Consider the following 25,223-nt stretch of genomic DNA (forward strand, 5'->3'; position numbering starts at 1 on the left):
TTTGTTTCAGCTGCACAAATATAAAGGAACCAGTCTAGAACTACTGTTTAATCATACATTTTATTTGTGACACAGAAAACTGATCACATGAATAATAATTTTTGTATTAAAAACTTTAGAATATACACTACCGTTCAAAAGTTTGGGGTCACTTTGCCATGGGATTCAATAGGGAAGTGACCCCAAACTTTTGAACAGTAGTGTAGATAGGAATAAATCTGAAAATGTGGAATAAAAGTGATATTTCTTTTCAGAAAATGGGAAAAACTGTTTTTGAGTGAAAGGCCTCTGAGGTATGAATCTCAACTCTTTTCACTAGAATTTACTGGTAAAAATGTTACCAGTAAATTAAGACCATTTGTCTTAACTCACATTAAGACCAATATAGAACAAGTTTTCTTAAATTGTATTAAAATTGCATTACAGATATGCAAATATCTGAATTTTCCCCTAATTTGCAATTATTAAATATGTGCAGATTTTTCTTTAAATCAGGCTAAAGTGTAGAAATTAAATACTTCAGTGTGTATGTTTGTGTTCTCTTGGGACATTTTATTGAAGCAAAATGATAGATAAATTAATTTTCATCACTTTAATTTAAACAGGAAAGTTGAATTTACTGGTGTTTACAATAACTTCTCAGTTCACATTAATCATGCTATGTTACAGCCATAGTCTATGATCATGATCACTTTGAATAGCTCTTCAGTGTCATCACATAATCACATGCCACTGATGTGAGAGGTGTCCTCAACTACTCCTTGACCTCAGTAATGTCAACAACCTCACACCATTCCTGGGTCTTGCAACACATCCAGGATGACTAATTTCAGAGAGTCCAACGGCCCTTTCTTTCAGATCTTTGGGTTGTCACAATTACAAGTTGACTTTGGACAGAAAAGAGCAACAAACTGGTGCCAGGACTGGATTACAGCAGTGGTGTAAATAGGCGCTCCTTAAAGCTAAGTATCATTTTCCCCGTGCTGTGATTCAGTGACGCTTTAAGCAGTTTCAGAACAAACCACAAGTCTATATTTCCAATATAAACCTATGTTTCTGTTTTCTTTCACAAAAGATTGTTCTGTATGACTTCCACTGTCTTATTTCTTAATATAGACATTACAAGATGTACACAAACAAAATGTCACACAGACAGGCAACATGCTCCAGGAGACAAATTTGCCAACTGAGTCAACATCTGTATTTTTCAGTGAGTCAAACACTCCACCACCAAGCCGTTTGGTTTTACTGTGCCCTGCCCTCAGCCCTCCTTCCTACTCAGGCATGCAGTTAATGTTTAACACAAGCCCTTACCTCACTCCAGCATCACTTCCTCCCACTATGTCAGGGTACATCTGCAAATACCCACACACATTAGAAAAATATTATAGGAAATTCAACTTCGCCATCAAAATCCCAGGAAATATTTATATTAGTACAGTTTTTTTTTCTGAAGAATTTAACTTGTTTCCATTAATGATAAAGACTGATGGCATGTTTTGACAAGTGAAGTGGTGAATTATTTGGAGAGCTAATACTCCCATTATCCTCTCTTCATTCCATAAATCAGTCAAGTTGAAGAGACGCCTACATCGGCTCTGACGTTTTTCCTCCAACGCTACTTGCTTCCACAGATCGATTTCTGCTGGAAGGCTTTTATAACGTCACACAGCTTTAGTCCTCAGAATACGGGCGTCTGAACAAGGAAATGGAGAAAGAAAGCAGAGAGGGGAGAGGTAAACCTTAAGTCTGTGACTCAACGGGAAGTGATGGAATGAGAGTAAGTGAAGAGAGAGAGAGAGGGAAAAAGAGGAGGGTTGGAATGGTAGACAAAGAAAGAGGGGAAAAAAGGAAGACTAATTAATAACTTAAGATTCCAAGTTGCTGAATGATGAAAGGCAGACTAAGAACAATGAATCCAGTCCTTTCCAAGGAAATCTGTGGGTTGTGACTTCATCAGCCCCCACTCAGTACACAACAAAATCATGATGTGTACACAATGTAAATAATCATCACTCCAACAAAAATATTACCAAACTTGGGTAGTTTCCGATGTCCTCCTAAAGTCAAGCCTGCCTATCATGTGCTGACTCAAAAAAGACTTTGACCTCAGGACAAGATGTGAACAGTGTGTAATGTTCAAATATTGACACTTGTCTTTACCCAAAATGAAAAATACTGCCCGATAAGCTAAGTTGCCAATGAAGAATTAGAAAACCTTTAAGAAAATCTTTTAATCTTTCAACTTGACTGAGCTTCTTTTTCTCCTTCGTTTCTCCTTTCTCATTTGAAGCGAAACTCTTAATGAACTGGAAGTTAACTTCACAGGCCTGCGGAAGACCTCTTGCTGGGCTTGAAAACCTTCTGGCCACATTGGGGCCTGAAATCATGGGTAGGGGAGCCACCAAAGCCTTTAGTTTTAGATTTAAAGAATTGCTCTTTTCAAGCTCAGTTCCCTTTCTTTCATCAAAGCCAACACCATGAAATCCCACAACACTGCATTTAATTCTCAGCACTTCCTCCCTCTCTTTGCCAGCTGATGGTGTTTTGTTGTTGTTTTTTCTGTGTTGGCATCCCCAAAAAAAAACAAAAAAACTTTTGAGCTTCTATGGTTTAAACAGATTAACAAAGATGAGCATGAGTGTATGCGTGAGTGTGTATCTGAGTGTTTTCCACCTCAAATCCATTTTATTTATGAGACACATTATTGTTTCGTGTATCGTATAATGCTGCCAGGAATTTCTTTTGGTTCTTGTTCCTCCTAAACAGTACATCAATCAAGAGTAGCTCAAACATCATACTTCAGTTCATCCTCCCCTTCCTCCCGACGGCTGGTCTTTCTTTGATAACTGAGCTGTCTACTCACAGGATGAGGTCAAAGGCCACAGAGTGAAGCCCACTCAGACATTTGAGACGCCCGGCTTCCTCCTGGTGCCTCCATCTTGTCAGACCCAACTGCAAATCCGTTAGATTAAACAGATTAAGCAAAGGGTGTGTGTTTCAAATCATCCTTCACTCTACAGACGCAAGCCAAACACAGTGAATGGTCTTCATTCAGATCTTAATCATAGTCATTCTAATTGGAAACAAAGGCATGAATATTTCATGCTGGGCTGAAGGAAGTGGTGGGTGGTAACAAAGAGGTGCAACAAACTACGTAGATCAAAAAATTTCATAAGAATCTCTGAGCTTAACTACTGCAAGTTCCTTCTTGATGACTTTACTGCTTGTCTCAGCTCTGGTTCACCGATTCTGATGCACTCATCTAAAAAAAACTTGGTTTTATGGGTTGAAATTCTGACTTATTGCACCTGCAACCACTTTAAATTAAGGAGTTGTATATTTCAAATATACTCTATATCTCATAAACTGCCACGAATGTCTTTAGTCACAAAAACCTCTGACACAGATTCACTGGAGCAACAGCAATACGATTAAAAGGAATGTGAAACTCAAACACAAGATCAGTCAGCTGTGGCTTTAAAAACAGCAGCAAGCATGTTTGTCTGTGGTCCATAACGGTGCTCTAATTACTATTACATGTTTGTACTCAGCTGGTTCCGCTAAAAGAGAATTCCCTATGAAACCATGTCAGCACATCCACCTACCCAAATATATTCACCATAGAAAATATGTTACACCTACTTTGATCAAAATCACTATCAACCTGAAATTAGGAATATCTTTTGAAATATTTCCACTTTTAAAGGTTTTAAGCCACTACTTTTTGAAAGTGCAACTTAATATTTCCTTCTTAAATATAGTTTTCCTACAGATAACTCTAGCATTATTGTTGAGTGTTTCTTTAACATAATCAAACTGATCCTCCACATCTTTACAAAGAAAAATAAAAGAGGGGGTGTGGGTTGCTACAGATGTAGTAGGTGGGCTTCTGACTGCACTGACAGCTGTGAGGGATGGAGGTCTCTCAGAGCAGGAAATGACTTGACCTCCACTGCAAGACACTGGCCCACCCCAACAACAGCTCCCACAGCTCTGAGCATCCTGGGTCACCACATGTGTCCACAGAGGACTGCAGGGCACCCTCAGAGCTGCTGGTCCAAGTGGCAAACATTTTGAATGTTTGTGTTCATCCCTACACAAAGTACAACAAATGACTCTGAAGTGCATTAAAAGCACTGTACAGTCGTTGCTACGAGCTTTTCAATCTAGAAATCTTTACATTATACTGTGAGATTATTCTCTATTTTTGTGTGGTGCGTTGTGACAACGGGCAGCAGTATCAGCTCTGTCACAATCATGATTCATTGCACAACATATAGTTGATCAAACATCTTATTTACTAAATGAGCATTCCTGTGAGCAAACAAATGTCAATGACAGTTGATGATTGCAGCAATCCAAGCAGATTTCAACATGACAAGTGGTGTATTTATTTAGCTAGTTTATGATTTACAGTGACTGCACAGGTTTAAGTCACTCCTTAATCCGTATATGAACCTTTATGGGTTTATTGTGTGTTACTACAATGGAAGATCTGAATAAAAAGAGGTGTCTCTCGCTCTCTCACACTTTACAATTTTTAGTGCTTCTTTTGGTTTGAGGATGTATTTGTATTATTACAGCAGTTAAAAGTGATCATTTGAGAGTCGAGGAAAGACTGCAGACTCAGTGTGGTCTGAACTTCGTGGTAAAAACAAGAATGGCTAACACTCACTTCCTTGTTATTTTCTGGTAAATGACCCTCTGTATTGTGTTCTAGCCTCGCTTAGTGTGGGTGAAGACAAACAGCCAAGTATGACATGCAGGCTTCACAATAATTCCTCATCCAATATGACTGAGCTGCCAATCAACTAGTTCCTCTTTATCAGTGCTGTAGTCACTCCAATCCACCCACATACCCTCTGACTCCCACGCAGGTCAGAGCAAACTTGATTACTACACCATGAAATACAAGTTCTTGTACACTCATTACACAACTAGGTAACTATTCTGATTCAGGAGGTCTCTGGGCACAAGGACACACATTTTGTGGTGAAAGCTGGAAACGCAGTGAATTATGTGACTTTAGGCTTAAGATATATTGACCAGCAAATACTACAAGCTGAGAATATATATATATATATATATATATATATATATATATATATATATATATAAATTCAAATATCTTCAAATATCTTCAATGTTTCATCAGAAACTGTCCTGGACATAATTAAACTAAAATATTCCCTACTGTAAAGTAAAAATGCTAATTAAAAGTAGCCCACTAATTATAATGTTTTTAAAAGAGCTGTTTTTATGTTTCAGATTTTTTAAAATAATTCAATCATGACCAATTTGTTATATTTTCTGGCCACACAGCCTGAAAAAAGGTAAAGCTGAATAATTATTATTTCTATTACAATAAATGGAAATACAAGTATTTCTAAGTACTAAAATATGGAAGACGAATATGAACAGATGGATGTGATTTGTGAGGTATTTGCTGCATTTTTCAGTAGTATGGTGTTTAATTTGGGGGAGTATTTTTCCCCTTTAAGGCGTTCTTGGGTGGAGTTACAGTACCGTGCTCAGGGTGTTGGATCCATTATAAGGAGTTATGGAAAACCACGTCACTCTGACAAAATCAGTTTCACCTCCCTGTGTTGTTGACAGAGGAAGGATGTTGCACATGGCTCAGATTTGATGGGAGACCGGTTCACAGTACAGTTTGACAACGTTTTCTATCACTGGACAGGAGACGATCGACCAGCCCGACTTTAGGTGATGGAGAAGTAGCCCGCATTTTCATGGTGAGACTTTTCAAATTTACTTTAAGTAACTTTTAACAAGTTATTTGAGTAAAAAAAAAGGTTTTAGTTTAACTTGAACAGGTGGACCGGGAGCTGTGTTTTGCTGTATGTGAATGAGGGACGTCTTCTTTCACGTGAGGTCTACGTTACAATTAATAATTGTTTTTCTCACGGGGACCTGAATAAAAAATAACCAGCAAAGACTTTGTCCTGCTTGTAAATATTTTAGTTGAACTGAGTTTAGACTGTTCCTGATCGTCACTGTGGGTTTTTTTTTCACGCTAATAAACCGTACAGATTAGGTTATTTGTCCGGCGGGGCTCAGAGCCGTCCTGCCCGCTGCAGGCTTCTCTGTTGTCGGCCACTGGAAGCGGCGTCGAGGCTGGAAGACAGTCCCACAGTCAGCCGTTGCGTGGCGCTGAAGAGCACCCCACTTGTTAAAATGCTTGCAAAAACATAAAAATAAAAAAAATAATAATGAAAATAAATAAATCAGTAAGTAAGTAAGTAAGTAAATAAATAAATAAATAGAAACAAAACTGCTTTAAATACAATTGAAAATATGGAAATAATGCTGCATATTCAGTTTTAGTCTACACTGTTGTCTAGTAAATGGGTTGCCTACTTGGGCTACTACTTTCTTTCTAAGAACTGGTTCTCTCACTCGGCCAAATGAGGCATTTCACATTCAGGACCTTTTGGGTGTCAGTCATACTCCTTGTAACATCCATAGTTATTAAAGCAAATTTGTTTATGTTTAAAAAGCTTATATAAAAACATAACTCAGAGAAAATCACAGTCTACAAAGTCTGAAATTCCCTCATGATTCTTGCCCACTATAAGCAAATAACATCTTAGCTATGTTTTCCTACCTTGCAAATTTACTGGGTTCAGTCAAAATAGATTGATCTTAATTATTTAAACAATGTTAAAATTTCAATTTGTAAACAGTATGCATAAGTGGTATTAAAGAAACTGCAGAATAGCTCCAGAAAATTGTCACAGAAACAAAGGGTTTATGCCACAAAATCAGGATTTAAGTTCAGATTAAAAGGCTATATAGTACATTCTTGTACTGTACTTCACGCAATGCCTGTGCAGATTAATTTAGAGCAGACTAGCATAGTGGCTGTGCTACCAATTTTATCTTTCTTTTTTTTTCTTAGAAGGTTTTTTATGCTTTAAAATGCTCTTCCCCTGCCGCATGCCACAAAATTGACTCACACCACCTATACTCTACTGCTGCATGCCATTGACGTGGTTATTGGGTTTAAATTTATGGTTTAATGAGCTGTATGGGACATGTCACATTTATAGTATGGCTTTGTACATCTGGCCCATTAAAAAATCATGTAGAGTGCATAGGGAATTAATGTTAATAGAAAAAAAATAATAATATATATATATGTTTTTTTAAGAAAAATATCTAAACTTGTCAATTTTGATTATTTTGCTACTCTCACTTCTATCTTATAAATGGAAACTATGTTCCATGTATGTAAGCACTCCAAACTTTAGGTAGAGCTGTTAAGGGTTGTTTGGTGCGAGTGTAAAGCATGCAAGGACCATATAGTAATTAGCTCATTTGTAATGGTCTGGTCAGTGAAAAGCCTGAAAAGAGTGAGGTTGGAACTGCCAAGGACAACACATCAAGGCTCCTGCCTGAGCTAAACAAACAGTTTTTCGCCAGCCTGTGGCTTGTCCTTCCAACTGTTCCAACACACTCAATCCTCCTGCAGGGGATGTGTGGCACAGGCTCATGCTTTTGCCTTGTTAGCTTGTCTCCATGGCGTATCTCTAGTCCTAACCTCATGGGAGAGTTCACTTGTATTTTCAGGCTTGCTTCACTCTGCACCAAAGTGGCACAAAGGCCTATTCACGGCTGAGAGTGGTTCCATTCATGGACACTGAGTAATTGCCGGTAGAATTCATAATTGTTCTGCATCTTCCATCCCCGAGGCTCACGGGTGCAAATGACGCCACAGACGGTTGGTTTAAGGATGACATTAATATTCAAATACACGCATGAGCCACTGTTTTGTTTGTAGTGGATTTGTCTTTGCATGCTCTGCATTGTTTGCTTCCCACTTCAACAATGAACTTAGCAGGACTTTGAAGAATGAGATGGCAGTGTGATAGTAAAATGGAGAACTTACACTGGCCTCCTGTCAAATGTGTGTTATTATGTTAATGCTCACATTTCCGTTAAAAGTGTGGAAAACAATAGTAAATGTAGATCTATAATTTATACATTTATAATGCATTTCTGGCATGTACAAAATTTTGACTGGAACTGCACATCAATCATAATTTTTTAAAATCATGTTAACAGTAAGGAATTCCCTTATAAACTAATACAATTTTTCATATGATGGGTTGATACACACACAAAAAAACTAGATTTTTCTTCAAATGCATGCATACGTGCAGTGCTTTGGTGCCACCTCAGTGGTGATGTTAGTCATCCAGCAACATAGGAATCCTGGACAATTAGCCCCTATTGTGAGGGCGGATACTGCCGTGTTTCATGGTCAAAGAGAGGAAGGAGGGTGAGGAGTGCTATCACCCTCCCACATCTGACCCAGGGGTTGTGCAATAGCCTGGAACTACAAAGAGATACATACTGTACAGCAGCTGCCAGAGCAGATTGAAGCCATTTACTGAGCTGTTTTTGTGAGTGTTGTTTCTTTGAGGCTCATCTAAAACAGTGTATAACTGTAGTTGTGGTAAAAAGAAAGTACACTTTAAAGAAAAAAAATCTAAGGCTTTAAATAAAATGATAATAATAATTTAATGATGAAAAAAATGGTTCTTTTCAGTCTTAAACTGAGGTAAATACAACCTTATGTGAATGAAAACACATGACATATTGAACCCTGTCATTATTAATTTAAGAAAAACAAATCAAAACTGCAGAAGCAGTATGTTGAAAACTAAATACACCCTTGTGAATTCTGCAGGAATTAAGAGGGTAATAAGTAGGAAGGTGCTGCTAATCAAATAAACTTTGTGTATTGATCATCAGCAAGTCTGAGGACCCCTCTAAAGAAATGTTGCTGATCTGAAACATTCAGGTGTGAGTTGACACCATGTCAAGGAGGAAAGACATTAGCAGTGATCTTAGAGAAGCAATTGTTGCTGCCAGATAGTTTAGGGAGGGTCACATTTCCATTTCCAAACTATTTACAGTCCATCATTCTACAGCGATAAATATTATTCTCAAGTGGAAAACATTTAAGACAGTTGCCAATCCTCCCAGAAGTGGACATCCCAGCAAGCTGACTTCAAGGTTAAACTCCCAAGAGCTAAATTTCCCACTGTGCAGATCTATATTAATGTTAAAGTTTATGTCAGGGAAATTAGAAAAAGACTGAACAGTTTTGACTTGTTGCAGGATTGCAGAAGGTTTGCAGAAGAAAACCTTTTCTTTATTTCTTTCTAAACAAACAAACAAACAAAAAAAAAAACACATGGCAGCATGCCTTAGGATTTCAATGCTGCATCTGAGCCAACCATGAGACTTCAGGAATAAAGAAAGAAAAGACTAAAGTGGAGGTGTTTTTCATAGTGTGAAGCAACGTGTTATTGAAAGCCAAACATCTCATACCAATTGTCAAGTACTGTGATGATCTTGGCTTTTTCTGTAGCAATGTAGAAAAGAGTGGACCAAAATTCGTCCACAATGATGTGAAAGACTGATAACAAATACAGAAAGTGACTACTTTGTGTTATTTTTGCTAGAAATGGTTATTGAATGATGGGGTGTACTTTACACACTGCTTCTGCATTTTGGCTTAGTTTTTTTTAAACTAAATGTATAATGTAATATGTTATATTTTGTAGTTTATCTGGAATTTTGTTTTTATCACATGTATGTGATTTATATATATTTTATATTGATTCCTGTTTTTCTTAAGGCATTTGTTTGAGCTGTTAGCTGACCCTTGACCTGCCTGGTGTTTAGCTGGGTGTGTTTTACTGGGCTCCAGATGTTTATATGCTGTGTTTGCCAGCTTGTCTCACTGACTAAAGTTTGACCTGCTTAAATAAAAGTGACTAAGTGCATATGCCAGTTGTGAAAGATGAAACATGGACTTTTTTCATGTTAATGCCTTCCACTTCAACTCTAACAAGTTTCTGTATATCTCCAACAGCTTACGACTGACTACAATGACGCTGTTACCGCTTCAATGGAGCTGACTTGCACTGGAGTTTTATATCAACATCTACGGGATAATAATAATTGATAATAATTTATAAAAGTAAAATTTCCGCCAAACATGGATGGAAATCAGAAGAACTACTGGGGACAGCCTAACCTGAACAGGTACACTATTTTGGCTCCTGCATCTATTCTGTTTGACAGTATTTGACATTAAAAAATTTAATTTTAATTCTTTGCTTTTTTAATCAATAAAAAGAATGATCACTTGTTCACTACAACTGATTCAGCACCTCAAAATAAAAAAAGGCAGAAACTCAGGAAAAATCCTTCTTGCAGAATGGGCAAAAATAGTTGAGCGCATATTTTTTATGAAACAAATGTAAATGATAATATTACATAATAATATTACAGTGTTAGATAAATTCAAAGCAAACATTATAACAGAATATGGCTTAGGAAAGACATTAACTTTGTTTTCCGGTAAAGTATACATATAGTGTTTCACATATATTCTGTGGAAGCATCTGTTAACGTGAATGACTGACGACAGGTTATGTGCAGGAATGATTTACACGCAGCTCTATATGGGTTTCTCAATCTGTCTTGCATTGCAGAGTGGGCTTTGGCCTGAGTGCTGACATAGAGCACAACCTGAGGGAGCTTCAACCACCGCGGATAGCCAAGGAATTTCACCGTGAGTCTCTTTTCGACATTACTGTTACATATATGTTGTTAAACTTTTTTTTTTTTAACCATAAAAGAACATACAGGCTGAAAACAGCTTCCAGTTTGCACATCTTTGGTTAACTGGAAAACATACAAATAGGATATTTGCATTAGAACCAACCTTTTTGAGCTTTTGTTTGACTTTTGTTGTTCTGTTAGTTGAATTATTATTATTATAAGTGTTATTAGAATGAATGATCTAACATGAAATTAGGTTCACTTTTAAACTTTCATCACCATAAGAGATTTTTATTCTTGAGTAAAAACGCATTAGTCTAATAAAACAGTTGACAGAGTGTAGGTGAGCTTGGCATCATAGAACAGAGTTGTGTATCAGCGTGAAGAGATGAAGGCGAGGGAGGAGGGGAAGCTATCACTCCCTGGTCACCAGCTGTTCCTGCAGTCTGGGGCATGTCGGATGTTTCCACAGAGAAGGTTATGGGAAGCTCAGTTAAGATTATGGCCTGCGCTGCAGATAATGAGGGTTTCTGTGTTAATCAGACTGTTGTGGCTGATGTTTGACGAAGAAGGGGATAGGTTAAGCGGATGTTTGCAACATGTTTTTACTTTTGTTTCCTGCTCGACATCTGCAGTAAGCAAGTTGTTTTCCATGTTTCTTCCTCAGACAGTTGTTTCTGCTCTGCCGGAAGCAACCGTGATCAGCAGACTTTATTCAACAAAGGGATTTCTGAGAGTTCATGTTGTTTTAATACTCTGTTCTTCTTTTCCTTCTCAGCCAACATCTCCTTCTCCCAGTCTCCCTTCTGCTCAGATTCTTACCGGCTACCATCAGATAACACACTGCTGCCAAATGAAGGAGACCAAGTGGTCCCTTCTCCTCAGAGACGAGCAATGTTTGGGGGCCATCAGAAAGAGGCAAAACCCCTCCCGCCGCTGCCTGACCCTGAGGAGTTCATGTCAGATGAAGCAGCTGATAGTGAGGTTGAGTTCTTTACCAGTGATCGCCAGCGCCTTTTACCTAAAAGCTGCCCTAAGGCCATCTGCAGGGGCAGCAGCAAAGACTATGGCAAAGTAAATCATGCCTATCAGGAGAACTCATTAAGGGATGGGGGCGCATGGACTGGCTCCTTCGCTTTGTCTTGGCCAAGCAGAGATGACAGGCCAGTGAGTAGTGGAAGCAGGTTTGGAGCTAAAAACTGGTCCTTTGCCCTCCAGAGAGAAGACAACCAGCATGCAGAGTCTGGCATCAGGGATGCTTTTGGAAGCAAACAGCCAGAACAGCACAACTCATCCAGAATCCGATTTTCGTGTTCAGGTCTTCCTTCTCAGTCACAAAACAGTTTCCCAACTCAGCCCACTGAAAAGCCCCAAATCCCTCCTCGTATCCCCATCCCACCTAAACCCTCAGTTTTTTCAAAAACAGTGAGCGCCAACGAGGAAGACAAGCCTCCCAAAATCCCTCCAAGAGTCCCTTTAGTCCCACCTTGCCCACCACGCACCCCTAGCCCCAAATGTCTCCCAATTTACATCAACGGAGTGATGCCTGTCACACAGAGTTTTGCTGCTAACCCAAATTATGTAAGTAAGGCATTACAAAGACAACAGAGTGAGAGGGCACCACCTACTGCACAGCTTTCTCCATGTATTGTTCCGATTTTGAAGGATGGCAAGCAGGCCAGCAATACACACTACATCCTCCTGCCGCCAGACCGACCGGCACACACACACAGACGAGAAAGACTCCTTAGCGAACCAAACAGGACCGCAAGTACCGGCATCTGGCTGAAACGGTAGAGATCCCCACTGTTTCTGAAACACTGAAGAGTAAATAAGTGACTTACATCATAAACCCTATTGTAGTGTGTAAGAAAAATGGGTACTCACGTTTCTAATATCACATTGTTACTCTTTTAAATGACTTACGCATTTGTTTTATGCAACTGTGAGGTTTTTGTCTGTTTGTGACTGAACATTTACCTATCAGTATTCTGGAGATGCTTCCTCTTGTTCAATCTACAACTCAGTATTAACACTAATACTGGAGAGACATTTATCTCCTGGAAGAGTTTCTATTTTGACTGAAGCTGACTTTGATATTGCAGCGTTAGTTTTTAAAGCCCAGCAGCCACATGCTCACGTCACTAAAATTAGCCTGAGCTAATACTGTATTTCTTATTGAGGGTAAATGATCAAAGGTACAAGCTGGGCTTGTTTCAGACTCTTCATTTAATGTGTTATTATTATTTTTTATGAGAAAAAACTAATTTATTCATAGATTTCATGTTTTGCCAAATAATTCTCAAATTTTATGTACGCTAGACATTGTAGAATATGGTCAATACTGATACAGAATCAGATCCTGCTTTGATCAATAAAGGCATTAGATACTTCACCTGACCTGGCCCATGCTTTGGGAGGTTTCAGTAGATTCTTAAAATCTTTGTATTTTCTTAAAATGCATTTGCATTTCTTTTACACAGATTTTAACTTTTAAAAAGTTTGATCTTTGGACTTTGGTTACATCCAGCAGCATTTTACCTGTTAAATACACTCTCCTGTTAAATCTAATGGGAAAGTGTGTCCAAACTTTTGACTGGTAGTGTATGTAAATTACGCCTTCGTGTAAAGGTTTGATTCATTGTAATTTGTGCAGATGTGTAAATTTAGTCCTACATCCAGAGATCAAAACACAAAATTAGAATTAAAATTCAAACTTGATTAAAACTTGAAGTTACTTAAACATAAAATCACTATTAAATCGCTATGAGAAATCAATTTAATGATTTTTCTCAAATGTCTATATAGTAAAACAGTAATGGATTTGATCTTTAGTTATGTTTTTTTTTTTTTTTTAATTTTGTGGATGGGACTGAAATCATGTCATGTTTACACTGCTGAAGATCAGGTCCATGTTTACAACCTTTGTTACACCAAACTGTTGGAAATTCTAATGAAGGTTACATAGTAAAGGCTGGAAGTTCATTATTTTGTGTAAATAATAAATTGCTTTTTAATCTATTTATAGAAATAAATAACTTATTCATTCTATAACTGGCTTGTTTGTTTTTGCTAAACCAAAGCTACAACAACCCAGCTACTGTTGTCAATTATGAGTTTACACATTTCCTACATATTTAATTTAAATGTGTTTTCAGAATTATTTTAAGGTTCTTTTTAGCAGCAATATGGAAGGTTTTGGAAAGAGGAGGAAACCACTCAGACTGGAATCCCAAGAGAAGTTTTAATTGATCAAAATTGCAAAATAAAGGCTACTGTCGGTCATTTTCCTTGGTCAAGCATGTGAGGGTGGTTACGGTGCCTTCAGTGGGACGGGTCTTCAGGACAAGCTGAGACAAATACACACATCCACATCAAACAAAGCTGGGCCAAGTTGTAGGGGTGTAAAAATACATCACTCTGAATTTATATATCAATTAATTGATCAATGCCCCAACAGCATCAATCCAAATTTAAATGATCAAACATTGATATAGTAATCATTCGATGATGAAACTGGCTTAAAAAATGATGTGGAATTGTTTACATTTTTTCTTATAACAAGCAAAATTCCATTTTTGAGGAAAATGCTGATTGGTGTGGTGTGTATCCATGATCAAGTTCTACAAATATTTTGTGTACACTACATCCTGCTTTAATGTCTACAAATTAAAATTTCTTTCAGCTTTCTTTTACATTATGTAAAGATTTTACAGCTCAATACACACAATATTAATTTTTATTTAAATGTCTAAGCTCAGGCGTAAAATGATGAATCGAGTCAAACATCATGGCAGTCTGTGATATCAGCAAACATTGAATCCTTATCCACTGAATCAATACAATATTGTATTGTGATCAAACTTGTAATTTACACCCCTACTGAAACATGAATAATCCGTCACAAAAAAAAAACAAAAAAAATGCTCCTACACCACAAGACCTCACTTGTAGCTTCTTTATTGCATCAAGTTTGTGTTCTGAGCAAAGCAGCTCTTTGTCAGATCTGCTTTTGCTCAAAATATCTCCACAGTAGAATAAAGGAGCCATAAGTAGATCCCTGCAGTGTGTAAACATTAAGCTTTTAGTTAAGAGTTTTCAGAACAGCTGGAAAAAAGTTTTCTTGTCCATGCTACATTATCACCTTACACTTTATGTTCACAGCTCGTGTGCCACCAACTTAATATGGCATTTGAGTTTCATGGCAGTTCAGCAGGCTAAAACACTAACCATTTAAGTATGGTACTGTACCAAGTCATGCTCACACACTGTTTGTGTTTTCCTGTATCTACTCTCTGACCTCTACATTGTTTATCGCTTTCCATTTGAACTGCTGGATAATGCAGAAATGTCTACCGTAGTCTTACATGTGAAAGTACTTGACTTTCACATGTAGAAACTCTATAATTGAATAAATTCACATTTCTTCCATTCTTTTGTAAGTAGTCATGTGTTAAACGTTTAATCAAAATGATGTAGCAAAAAAGAAAATTCATTCTATTTCATAATTTCTTTTTTACAAAATAAGTTAAAAAAAAACAAACATGTAAATCCTTAACTAACCCCTCCTTTCACCCCCTCCCCGCTATTCCTTGCAGTTCCTTCTGGGCCGTATTGAACTTTGGCCTGTGTTCTTCATCAGGCATGGCCTCAGCGTTCTCATTAACTCGGACTGAGGTCCTTCGTGCAGCCGCGGGGCTCTTAGGTGCGGGACTTTGACGATCGCTTTATCGCCAAGCCCGGTTGAGCAGTTTAACTTCTGCCAGGCGTTTGCTGATCATGGTGGCAAAGAAAAGGGCAAGGAGTACGCTACTGATCAGCATGTAGTCATAGTCGTCCTTGAGTACATCAAACTGCTTCGAGGGATACACTCGGGTCTGGTAGATGTCAAGACCATATGCCACTACCTACAAAGAAAAAAGATTTAACACAATCATTTATGGTTAATTCAGCTGAAATGCTCTCAGCTGCAGGACAGCCTTCCCTTATAATTGTCCTAGGCTGAAATGTGTTTGTCAGTACTCTAAAGCTGGACTCACCAGGCAGGTTGATTCCAGTCCAGAGGGGGCGGTGTAAATACCCCGAACTCTTGATACAGTCTGATTGTAGTTGATGAACCACTCTGTACGGATCATTAGCTCTGGTGCATACGGTATCAGGTTCTCTTCACTGGAGAACAAGTTAACCGGTTAGGATCAGGACTGACAGGGGAAAATTTAAGAATTCAATGTTAAACCAAGCCTAACTTACCGGCTTTGCTCCGATACCATTTCTGGCCTGCGAGGGTCAAGGAACATCTTTGGTAATGACAGAATCCCTCCAGATGGCAAGCCAACTTTGACAAAGGAAGTCCAAAGAAGCATGTTAAGGAGTAGAACTATGCTGAAGACAGTGTTTTAGAAAATTTGGCTCATGCTTAATTACATATAAAAAATAAAAAAGGAGGATATTATGGAGCAGACAGCTATTTATCCCAATGGAACTCACTGAGCAGATGGCGACTGGTGATGCCCTTCTCAGTCAGGGTAGCCTCCATGGTAGAGATGGATGAGGGGAAAATGTAAGACTGCTGAAGCACCTGAGGAACATGTGGCCGATCTAGCGAGCTGAATACTGTACTGTTGTAGAGCTCCATTCCTTCATATAGTTCAATAACAGAGAACTCGTTCCTACGAGACTTTGTGCTCCAGTATACATACTGTGGAAAATCAAGCAGATACAGGGAGGGGATGCAGTAAGTACAGACATAACCCTAAAAGCATCATCTGTCTTCTCCTTCAACCTTTTCTTAATTGTGGGATCAGTGTTGCCAAAAAGCTAATTCTTAAAAAACAAAAAAAAAACAAAAAAAAAAAAAACAATTGCAAAGAATTGCTATTTCTATTTTTATAACCAACTGTAAAAATCAAGTCAGGCTCACCACAACCCAGTTTTCAGAATGCACAACGTGCACTGGTCCTCTAGCTTTTCTCTGAATGGCCTCATGGATGATGCGACCAGTCACACCATCAATCAGCAGGATGCCAATGAAGCTGCGCTCCTGATGCAAGTCTGTGCTCTCAGTCACCACAGCGAGTAGATTGGGGTTCAAGTACTATGAAAATGAAATAAAAAACAAACTTGGAAATACTGACCTTTTTCTGTTTAAATGGTCAATGGAATTTTTCCAACATTTTTTTAATTTAATTAGCATCTAAATATGTATACCGTACTGCTGTTTTAAAAAGGACATCGCAATGTGAAAAAAAAGATTAAACAGATACAAAAAGGTCTAACATACAGTACCATCAGTTTATCTATGTGCCCAACAAATGATGCACATTATGATTTCACAGTATGATTCCATGTGATTTCTAATATTCATCATTCATTCATTATACTGCTTAGTCAAGTTCAGGGTTGCAGGAAAGCTGGAGTCTATTCCAGCAATCAGCAGGCGAGAGGCAGGGACAGTTTGGCGAAAGTCCATCGCAGGGCCAAGAGAGAGAAACAAAAAACAACCATTTACACTCACTCCTAAGAAGAATATAGAGTAACCAATTAACCTAACATGCAAGTCTTTGGACAGCCGGAGTACCGAAGACTCCACGCATTTAACAACATGCAAAAGCCACAGAGAAAGGCCACTGTTTGAACCTCCCCCCTGCTGAGGCTCAAACCAGCAAGGCTAATCACACCACCGTGCAGCCTGTGTGATTTCTAACATTTTCTGTTAATTCATCTCCTAGTCCAACGTCTGCACTGACAAGTGCAGGAACAGACTAATTTCTTGTAACAGACAGCTGTGCTCACATAACTCACTGAGAAAGTCTCCTTAGATGAGAAAATGTGGAATGACTAACTTTCTGACTAATATGGAAAAAAAGCACTATAACAGATAAAATCCACATAATTAAAAGCAAACAAATTAGAACTTTTTTAGTCTTTCCACAGTGAGATTTTAAAGGATGTTTGCATACCTTATAGAGCACACTACGGTCTCCCATTACTCTGCCCTGAGAGTGTACATGCTCATTAGGTCTTTTGCCTCTGACAGAGACAATTTTCTGTATCTCTGCTGGAATGACGACCTCCCAGATCTGCTCCGTTGACAAGTCCTAAGAGCACAAAATTACCCAGATTAAGTCTTTTGTCTGTTTTTTAAATGTTATTACATACGGTCTCTGGAAGAAGCTGGAAACAGTGAAGTAAAACATTTACTTGCCGTTCTTAGTCTGTAGCCAGAGAGTCTCCCCTGGTTAGAGTCAACAAGATAAAAGAAGATGGATGAAGCCGTCTCCTGAAGCTGCTGCAGAACATACTTCGTAGAAGGAAATGCAGTCACCTGGGATGAAAAAAAAAATTATGATTAAAGCAATGTTTATAGGTTATAAATGGGTGGAAATGACTTCGATAAAAATGCTTAATTCAATATGTATACTTTTTATATATATAATTTTACACAAGTGTGTAATATGTGAGAGACTGAAAAGAAGAATTAGTGAGAGAAGTTGTTGAGCTGCTTTACTGTTTGCAACAGACCTTGTACTGGTCATCAATGAGGAGCAAGACCTTGGCATAATCCTGGTCCATGAGTGGCAGCATTAGTGACTGAAGTATTGCCTGAGGTAGAGCAGGTGGTGTGACATGACTCTTCTTTCCAAAGATGGGGTTAAATACATGTAGTGTGGCCAAGCCTGTGTCCTGATGACCAAATTAAAAAAAGAAGAGAAAACAAAAAATGCATCACACATGGTATATGTAAAAACACAAAAGCATACAAAGGTTGGGGTTTATTTTAAAGACAGTAAAATTGACACCCGAGAAGAAACTTTTCAAAAAGAGGGCCCAGTGCTTTGTTAGATACCTTGTCTTTGATGAGCAGTGTGCACTGTGGCGGATGAGGGAAGTGTGCAGTCGTCCGTTGCACCATAAGTTTAAAAGCAGCATTAGACGGGATGTTGTCAAGGTAATGTTTCCATAAAATACCACCAGTCTTGCTGTCAATTCCAAAGAGCTTAACAGAAAAAAAACAAAAATGAGCTATGCAGGAAAGAGTGAGAGGTGACTGAAGTTTTTTGAGTGTCATTTCTTTTTAGGCCTGCCTGATCTTAGACTAAATAAATCAAATCTAGTTTGGCTACAACCAAAAATACAGTTTAACTCCCCTGAAATACTAACAAACAGTGACTCAGATGCTGAAATTTAGTCTTGTACCTTCCCAGACGCTGTAACCATAACCATCATTTTCTGCAAGTTGAACTCATCTCTGGAAAGGTTCTCGATGGTAATTTCATTTTTTACTTGACTTCGGGGCTTGCGTGCATCATAAAACAGCTTCCAGAGGTGAGTGACCCAGGCCTGCAGCAGGATGAGCTGAGAGGAGAGTCTCTTCAACACCATAGACATCAGCCCATCTAGAAAAAGTGGAGCAGCAGAAGCAGAAACTCTACTTAGTGAGTTTCAGTGGGCGTTAGTGTCAGGTTTCTGATATATTCAATAGAACAGCGCAAGACAGAAAAAGACAGGAACACATTTGTCTTCTTTGGAGGAGGATAATGTTGCTTTGCTGACTTGAAGAAAGGTTGAGAGGATATTAAAATGTATTTTCTATCAAACCTCAGGTGCTCTTAACTTCAGGATGCACAGTTACATTTTATTACACAGTCATATGTTACCTTGAATGGCTGAATCCATACGCAGCAATAAAAACAGGACAAAAGAGAGTGAAGCTAAGAGAAACCAGGTGAATCATAACCCAATCAAACACATGATTTGCTTGCTTGAATTAACCATTGGCTCCTACCAATTTAAAAAGCAGTTTTGATGATTAAAACCTACTAATGCTAAAAAGTGAAAATAATTATAAAGTATAAGACCTCATTAGATCAAAGAATAATTTTTTGACATTCACCGGCTTTTTTGCCAAACTCTCCCTCCAGCTCAGCCTGTGTTCCAGTAAGGGGCAGATCCACCATTTCCATTGTCACCACATCTGACAGGGCCTCCTCCCTGGTCCACATTACACGCCCTGGAAAGAAAAACTCATTATTACTCTGTAATCTTTCATTTCACCTTCCACATTCTGCGACAACTGATGTTTTCCATTAACACCACCATGCCAACATGTTCCCTTCTTGCTTGTGGAAAGGATAAGACTGTGTGATTGTTACGAAATCTGAGTCTGTTTGTGCTCCCCATACTGGTGTGAGGTTGCCAGTAGGAGGTGGAATATAACAAACATGTTTTCTTTAAAGAAGGCATTGCTCCAACTATGTCTTTGATGTTTGGAAAGATGTACTGGATCTCAGCAATAACACAGTGAGTATAAGACTTACAACTTAACGCAAGCATTTCACTTACTAATTTGTCAAGACCTTACCACAAGTGACCTCTGAAACATTTATTTTAGTTGAAAACAAAACATCTTGACATCAGTGAAGTGGTGCTGTGTGTCCAAACTAAATCAAGACTTTGGTGCCATCCAGTGTTTAAATGGAAAAAGACACCGTTACATATGGAAAGTTACATGAATGATTCGCCTGCACTCACGATGAACTGAACCTTGTCTGGTGAGTGGATGAGAACAGATGGAAGCAGCAGGGAGACAAAAACATTCAGTTGGGTCTCACAGTTTCCTGTCACTTTCAGTCTGTACACAACACCAAGGCTTATGTGATGCAGCATATGATCCTGGTTAAATAAAATATAAAAAAACATAGCTTATAAGCTCTAATTAAATACTGAAAGGTGATTTGAGATATCTGTTCAAGGTTTTACATGAACTTGTGTAAATCAGCCTTTTATAAATTTGCAGCTGTACATAAATCAGCTGAGCAGCCCCATTGCAGTCATTGCTTCTGTACAGATCTTATTTTAAGAATCCTTTTGTCCCACTTACCAGATGTTTATGCACTGCTACAGTAATTATCAAGGAAATAAACTACTTCACTGTTAACATGCTATTTACAACAAGTATGATTTACTGTAAGCAGTTTATGATCTGTAATGTTCATTTATTCAACCTCTGACTAACAAACCATGACAACAACCAATATTTATTCCTCTTACAGAAGAAAACCCTCAAAAAGTAAAACTAATTCAACAAAAATGTCAAGTTTTTATAAAGCATCCCATTATTAGCAGTCAGGATAAAGTTAAACAGACATAAACATGGGTGCACCGTGCAGCGTTTGTTACGATCATCTAGAACAAGCTAGATGGAAAAAGTGCCCTCTCCTAGCTTCCTCTGTTTTGCTTTTCATACCTGGCTGCTGTATAAAAGTGAGTGTGTGATCCTCTGTCTGCACCATGACTCTGTACCCAACAGCATCATCTTTCTTTAGGAACGCTTGCACAAAGAGCTGAAAGACATCATTAAAATGAATGAGACTGTTAAACATTAACACCAAACAACATGATATACTTATGTATCAAGCTCAACTCAAGGTCATTTTTAAACTTTGTGTGAACGTCATGGTTCCTGAACATGGCACAAAATTACTGATAAAACAAAACCAAACTCACCCTCTCTGGTTTCCCTCCATTTGGATCAACAGTGAAAATGAGGGTTGTGTCAAGAAGTCTGCGTCCAGTTCCAGCATTAAAAAGATTAATACTGCAAGCCTGCAGGGAAGTAACAAATAACCACCTTTTGTGTTTATCAAGTCTTTAAGTAAAATTCAAAATATTGCTTTCAATCAGTTGCATAAAAAGTCAGATTAAACTAGATTGTAACAAATTTGAATTGTTCACCAAACTAAATGTGCACATCACACATCATCATTTTATAAGCAACACGACATCCATGACTGTACAAAGTAGCTAAAACTCACAGGAATTTGCAGATGGACATCGATGGCAAACCAAATCTTAAAAGAAACTAAGGGAGGCAATATTTAAAAAACTCACTGTTTTATTCTTGGGTGACATGACAGAAGCAACCGTCTTCTCTCCAGTTGTTGCAAATGAAACAAGCAGGGCCTGTAAATTAAGACAATTATGTCACTGACAACAAACAAACAACAACAAAAAAAAAACAACATAAAATTTCTTAAACTGCACCTTTGGACTTATACATGGACTGGCTGTTTTGGACAAACTCATATCTATACTGAACCTGGGATTTAAGATCTCAGAAACTTCTTTTTCAAGGATCTAAATTTCCTTCACACCTCAGTTTTCTCTAATTCAACTTAAATCTAGTGTATGCTTTAGATGCGAGACAACATCTGTCCTCACTGTCGTATTGACAAGAGCACATAAAGCAGTGAAAGGACCATTGTGGTTTTTAGGGTTAAAATATCTCTCCTTTAATCTGTTTACTTCAGGCTCACTGTTATCAGAACAAAGAAGATCAAGGAAAGAACCTTCCAAAACTCTGCAGTTCCTGGAAACTTTCCCTGCTGTTGAAACAAACCTTTACAGTCAAATGACTTGAATACCTGAATAGAGTAACATTTCTGAATGTGAAACATCACAAAAACAGTGTGTTTGGGTGACAAAGTTGCAATCAATCATGAAAAATTGTAATAAGGAGAACTTTTTAACATACTGGTTTGAAATCCCTCAGCGTAACTATCTGACCATTATTCAGCTGGAGAAGCAAATAGTGATCAGGCCCAAGCTGAAGGAAGAATTCTGGCAGCGGCTGAAGGGCTGGATTAGGCTGGTGTGACACCAGGGACAGATGAAAGCCAGCGACTACTTCAAGTCCAAGTGACTGAAAGAAAACAATAATTTTTAAAAAAATTTTGTAAAAAATATTTGGAAAGCATTTGCACAATGAAACAGAAATTTGTAGAGACAAAACGAGAGAGATGAATGAGACCCAGTTAAACTACAGCAACAAACACTGAGAGGTTTTTGTTCCATGTTGCTTCATACCTGCAGGGGGATCTGGGTCATCTGTGATTGTACGTGTAAGTCCAGTGTGTATAGAGACATGGTTATAGAGTCTACACAAGTCAGGATCCCCTGGCCAACCACTGTACAGCTGGTCGGTATGTCGGACAGCCATGGAGCTTCCACTGAGACCTGGAAGAATTTCCAGCAAGGAAAATAATTAACGTTTTTAAATTAAACTGAATTTTTCCTCACAAGTTTCTAAAGTTTAAAGTTAATTCATGTTTTACACATTTTTGTTTTCTTTTAAGATGACAGGATTACCTGCTTGAGTATTTCTCCATCCTCCAAACTGTAGGCTACAATAGCAATGTGGGAATGTGGAACAACTCCTAATGCATAAACTTCCCCATTTCCACCAGAGTATACAGTCTGGTAATCAACAGTTTCACTGTGGAGGTAAAAAGAAAAGCACTTTTAAAGCTGAAATTACTAAATTATTCCATTTGACAATTTTAGTTTACCTTTTTGTTTTTTTTTTTATTTGAGGAACAAATTCTACTTGTTATAAAAGATAGTCATTATTTATGTATAATATATAAAAAAAATGCATGACAACTTACCTCTCTGGTAGGTTTTCTATCCATTTTTGATGACCATTAGACAGGTAATGGAGAGAGATGGCAGTTTTCTTCAAAACAGCCACATGTTTAACTGTGCCCTGTTGTCCAACTAAACATGCTGACTGGAAACTAAAATACATAACAAAAGCGTTTTTTTTAAAACAAAACAACAACAAATGCAATCCTAACCAGTGCAAGCAAGGGAGGTATTCACCTGCCAGAGTCAAGTACAATTTCCCAGTTCAAACCACCAATATTAACCTCCCAGGAACGCAGCAGTCGGCCGTTGCCGACAACCAGCACTGCATCTAAGAGATAAAAACAAGTTTTAGGAATTAGAAACTTACAGTGAAGCAAACTAAAAAATTTAATTGCAGGGGCAAAGGAAAAGCACCTTGTCCATGTTGCAGAAGAGCATCAATGTTTCCCTCTGACCCAATCTTGTCCATATGTCGCCAGACTGTAACAGACATTGAATTGACAGATGAATTAAGAAGCAGTTGAAATATAATAAAATATGTTAGCTTAGAGATGTCTCATCTTTCAGAATGACTCGATACTCACAGAGCTCTCCTGTCCTGGTATTAAGTGCAGCGAAAACATTACTCTCTGTTGCTAGAAGAACTTTTTTGGATGACTGCATGTGTGCATCAAAACGAGCAAAGCGAACTTTCCCTACATACTGCTGCCTCCTATGAAAAAAGAGAACAAAAAAGATTCAGTTTATCATTATAATTGCAAAACTACTGGCTGTTTCACTCAATGAAAACTATGCTGGTGTTATGACATAGGACCTAATGAAAAAGCAAACAATATTGGAGGAAGGTACAATGGTTATGATCAGCTTCTTTACATAGATTCCAAAATTAAAAAAGAAGAAGAAGAAGAAAAAAAAAATCAGCCTAGTTTACATTATTTGAATGAGTTTATGGGGTCACTGGCTTCTTAACAGATCATTAATAAGAAATAGACATAAAATAGTGTCAAAACTAAGCTATAAAAAAATAAATAAATGTATTTATTTGAATAACTTTGCAATGTCCTCTCCTAAAAAGTCCATTCAAAGACACCGACTCGCAGCTATATGCTGTGACAGGTGTTAGCATTAGCATGGCCACCTTATAAAATAGAAAGATATTACACATATTTCAGCAGTTCTCTACATTACTCTCACCAGTCGAATTTCCCTACTTGATCCTCAAACACGGCTTGGACAGTGCTGAATAAAATAAGACAATTCAGCCACGGCAAAATTAGCTTTGCCATTGCAGCTGTAGCTTGTTCTTCAACAGGAGGAGGAGGAAGGCGGAAGTTGACCGACTTCCTTTTTGTTCCGTGAAAACGAGGTTCTGCCACCTAAAGGGCAAAAGGGTACATAACGTCAATACAATACATGAACAGATAAGTCTGTTAACTGAGGAAAAAGAATGAAAGAAAAGAAAAGAAAAGAAAAGCTATGTAATATTGACGTTCATCACAATAAAGTGTCAAGCTCTTGGTTAAACCAGAGTGCTTTTTGATTCAAAAGTTAAATGACAACAAAAAGATGTATGAGTAAAATGGGACATAAAATGGGACATAAAATTAACAAAGGCAAAATGACTAAATGACCCTCAAAATATGTGAAATGTCCTAAATAAGACAGACAATGACCCCTATTGTTTTCTGACTTGTTGAAGTGAAACTTAGTTCAACAATATTTTCAGCACTGACATCAGCAGTAAAAGAAAAACGCTTCTGTTGGCAATCTTTCCATGTTTAATTGAATACTGTTATTGCTTTTCTCCCAGTTTATATGACACTGATATAATTTCTTTTTTTTTTATTCAGAAACTCTGTAGATATTGGAATAAGTGCCAGGTACATCAGTCCATTATCTTTAGGCCATGTCTGGCACTCACAAACCCTGCCTCAATACTTAATGGGACGAATTATTGACTTTGGCTGTAACCTGGTTCATGTAATGTCAGTCCCATAACTGAGCTACAGACGCTTAAAGGAGCCCAGGTGCATATGGTATGGGTCACCGTTATGCTATATCCTTCTTTCGTTTAGTGTTAAGGAAATAAATGTAGAAGATATATTATTTGCCCTGTTAAGTTTGGCTTCAGACTTCGAGCGCCCCCTGTGATTAACTTTCACATTTTCTTCCTCCAGTAGCTAGTTTTTTTT

General features: G+C 38.0%; 2 protein-coding genes across 3 annotated transcripts; one reads left to right on the plus strand and one right to left on the minus strand.

The window, feature by feature from the left end:
- The first annotated feature begins 5,476 nt into the window (after positions 1–5,476).
- LOC121651441 (ERBB receptor feedback inhibitor 1) lies at positions 5,477–13,656 on the plus strand. Its single transcript, XM_042003666.1, has 4 exons — positions 5,477–5,756; positions 9,911–10,083; positions 10,536–10,615; positions 11,384–13,656. The coding sequence occupies exons 2-4, from the start codon at positions 10,037–10,039 to the stop codon at positions 12,400–12,402; spliced, it is 1,146 nt and encodes a 381-aa protein (XP_041859600.1). The 5' UTR covers positions 5,477–5,756; positions 9,911–10,036; the 3' UTR covers positions 12,403–13,656.
- Positions 13,657–13,835: 179 nt separating this feature from the next.
- Positions 13,836–24,391, minus strand: emc1 (ER membrane protein complex subunit 1). 2 transcript variants are annotated; one of them, XM_042003662.1, is made up of 23 exons: positions 24,226–24,382; positions 23,616–23,743; positions 23,446–23,511; positions 23,266–23,359; positions 23,052–23,180; positions 22,753–22,879; positions 22,471–22,620; positions 22,139–22,306; positions 21,496–21,567; positions 21,112–21,210; positions 20,852–20,948; positions 19,499–19,615; positions 19,263–19,271; positions 18,802–19,001; positions 18,452–18,601; positions 18,127–18,288; positions 17,810–17,929; positions 17,565–17,702; positions 16,526–16,699; positions 16,093–16,303; positions 15,856–15,940; positions 15,645–15,774; positions 13,836–15,512 (listed from the first exon to the last, which is right to left on the minus strand). In XM_042003662.1, the coding sequence occupies exons 1-23, from the start codon at positions 24,315–24,317 to the stop codon at positions 15,333–15,335; spliced, it is 2,898 nt and encodes a 965-aa protein (XP_041859596.1). In that variant the 5' UTR covers positions 24,318–24,382; the 3' UTR covers positions 13,836–15,332. The 2 variants fall into 2 exon arrangements, with proteins under 2 accessions (XP_041859596.1, XP_041859597.1); XM_042003663.1 differs by lacking the exon at positions 19,263–19,271 and having other exon boundaries at positions 24,226–24,391.
- Between the last annotated feature and the right edge of the window lie 832 nt (positions 24,392–25,223).

The sequence above is a fragment of the Melanotaenia boesemani genome, chromosome 13 (genome assembly GCF_017639745.1).
Source record: "Melanotaenia boesemani isolate fMelBoe1 chromosome 13, fMelBoe1.pri, whole genome shotgun sequence".
Classification (NCBI taxonomy): domain Eukaryota; kingdom Metazoa; phylum Chordata; class Actinopteri; order Atheriniformes; family Melanotaeniidae; genus Melanotaenia; species Melanotaenia boesemani.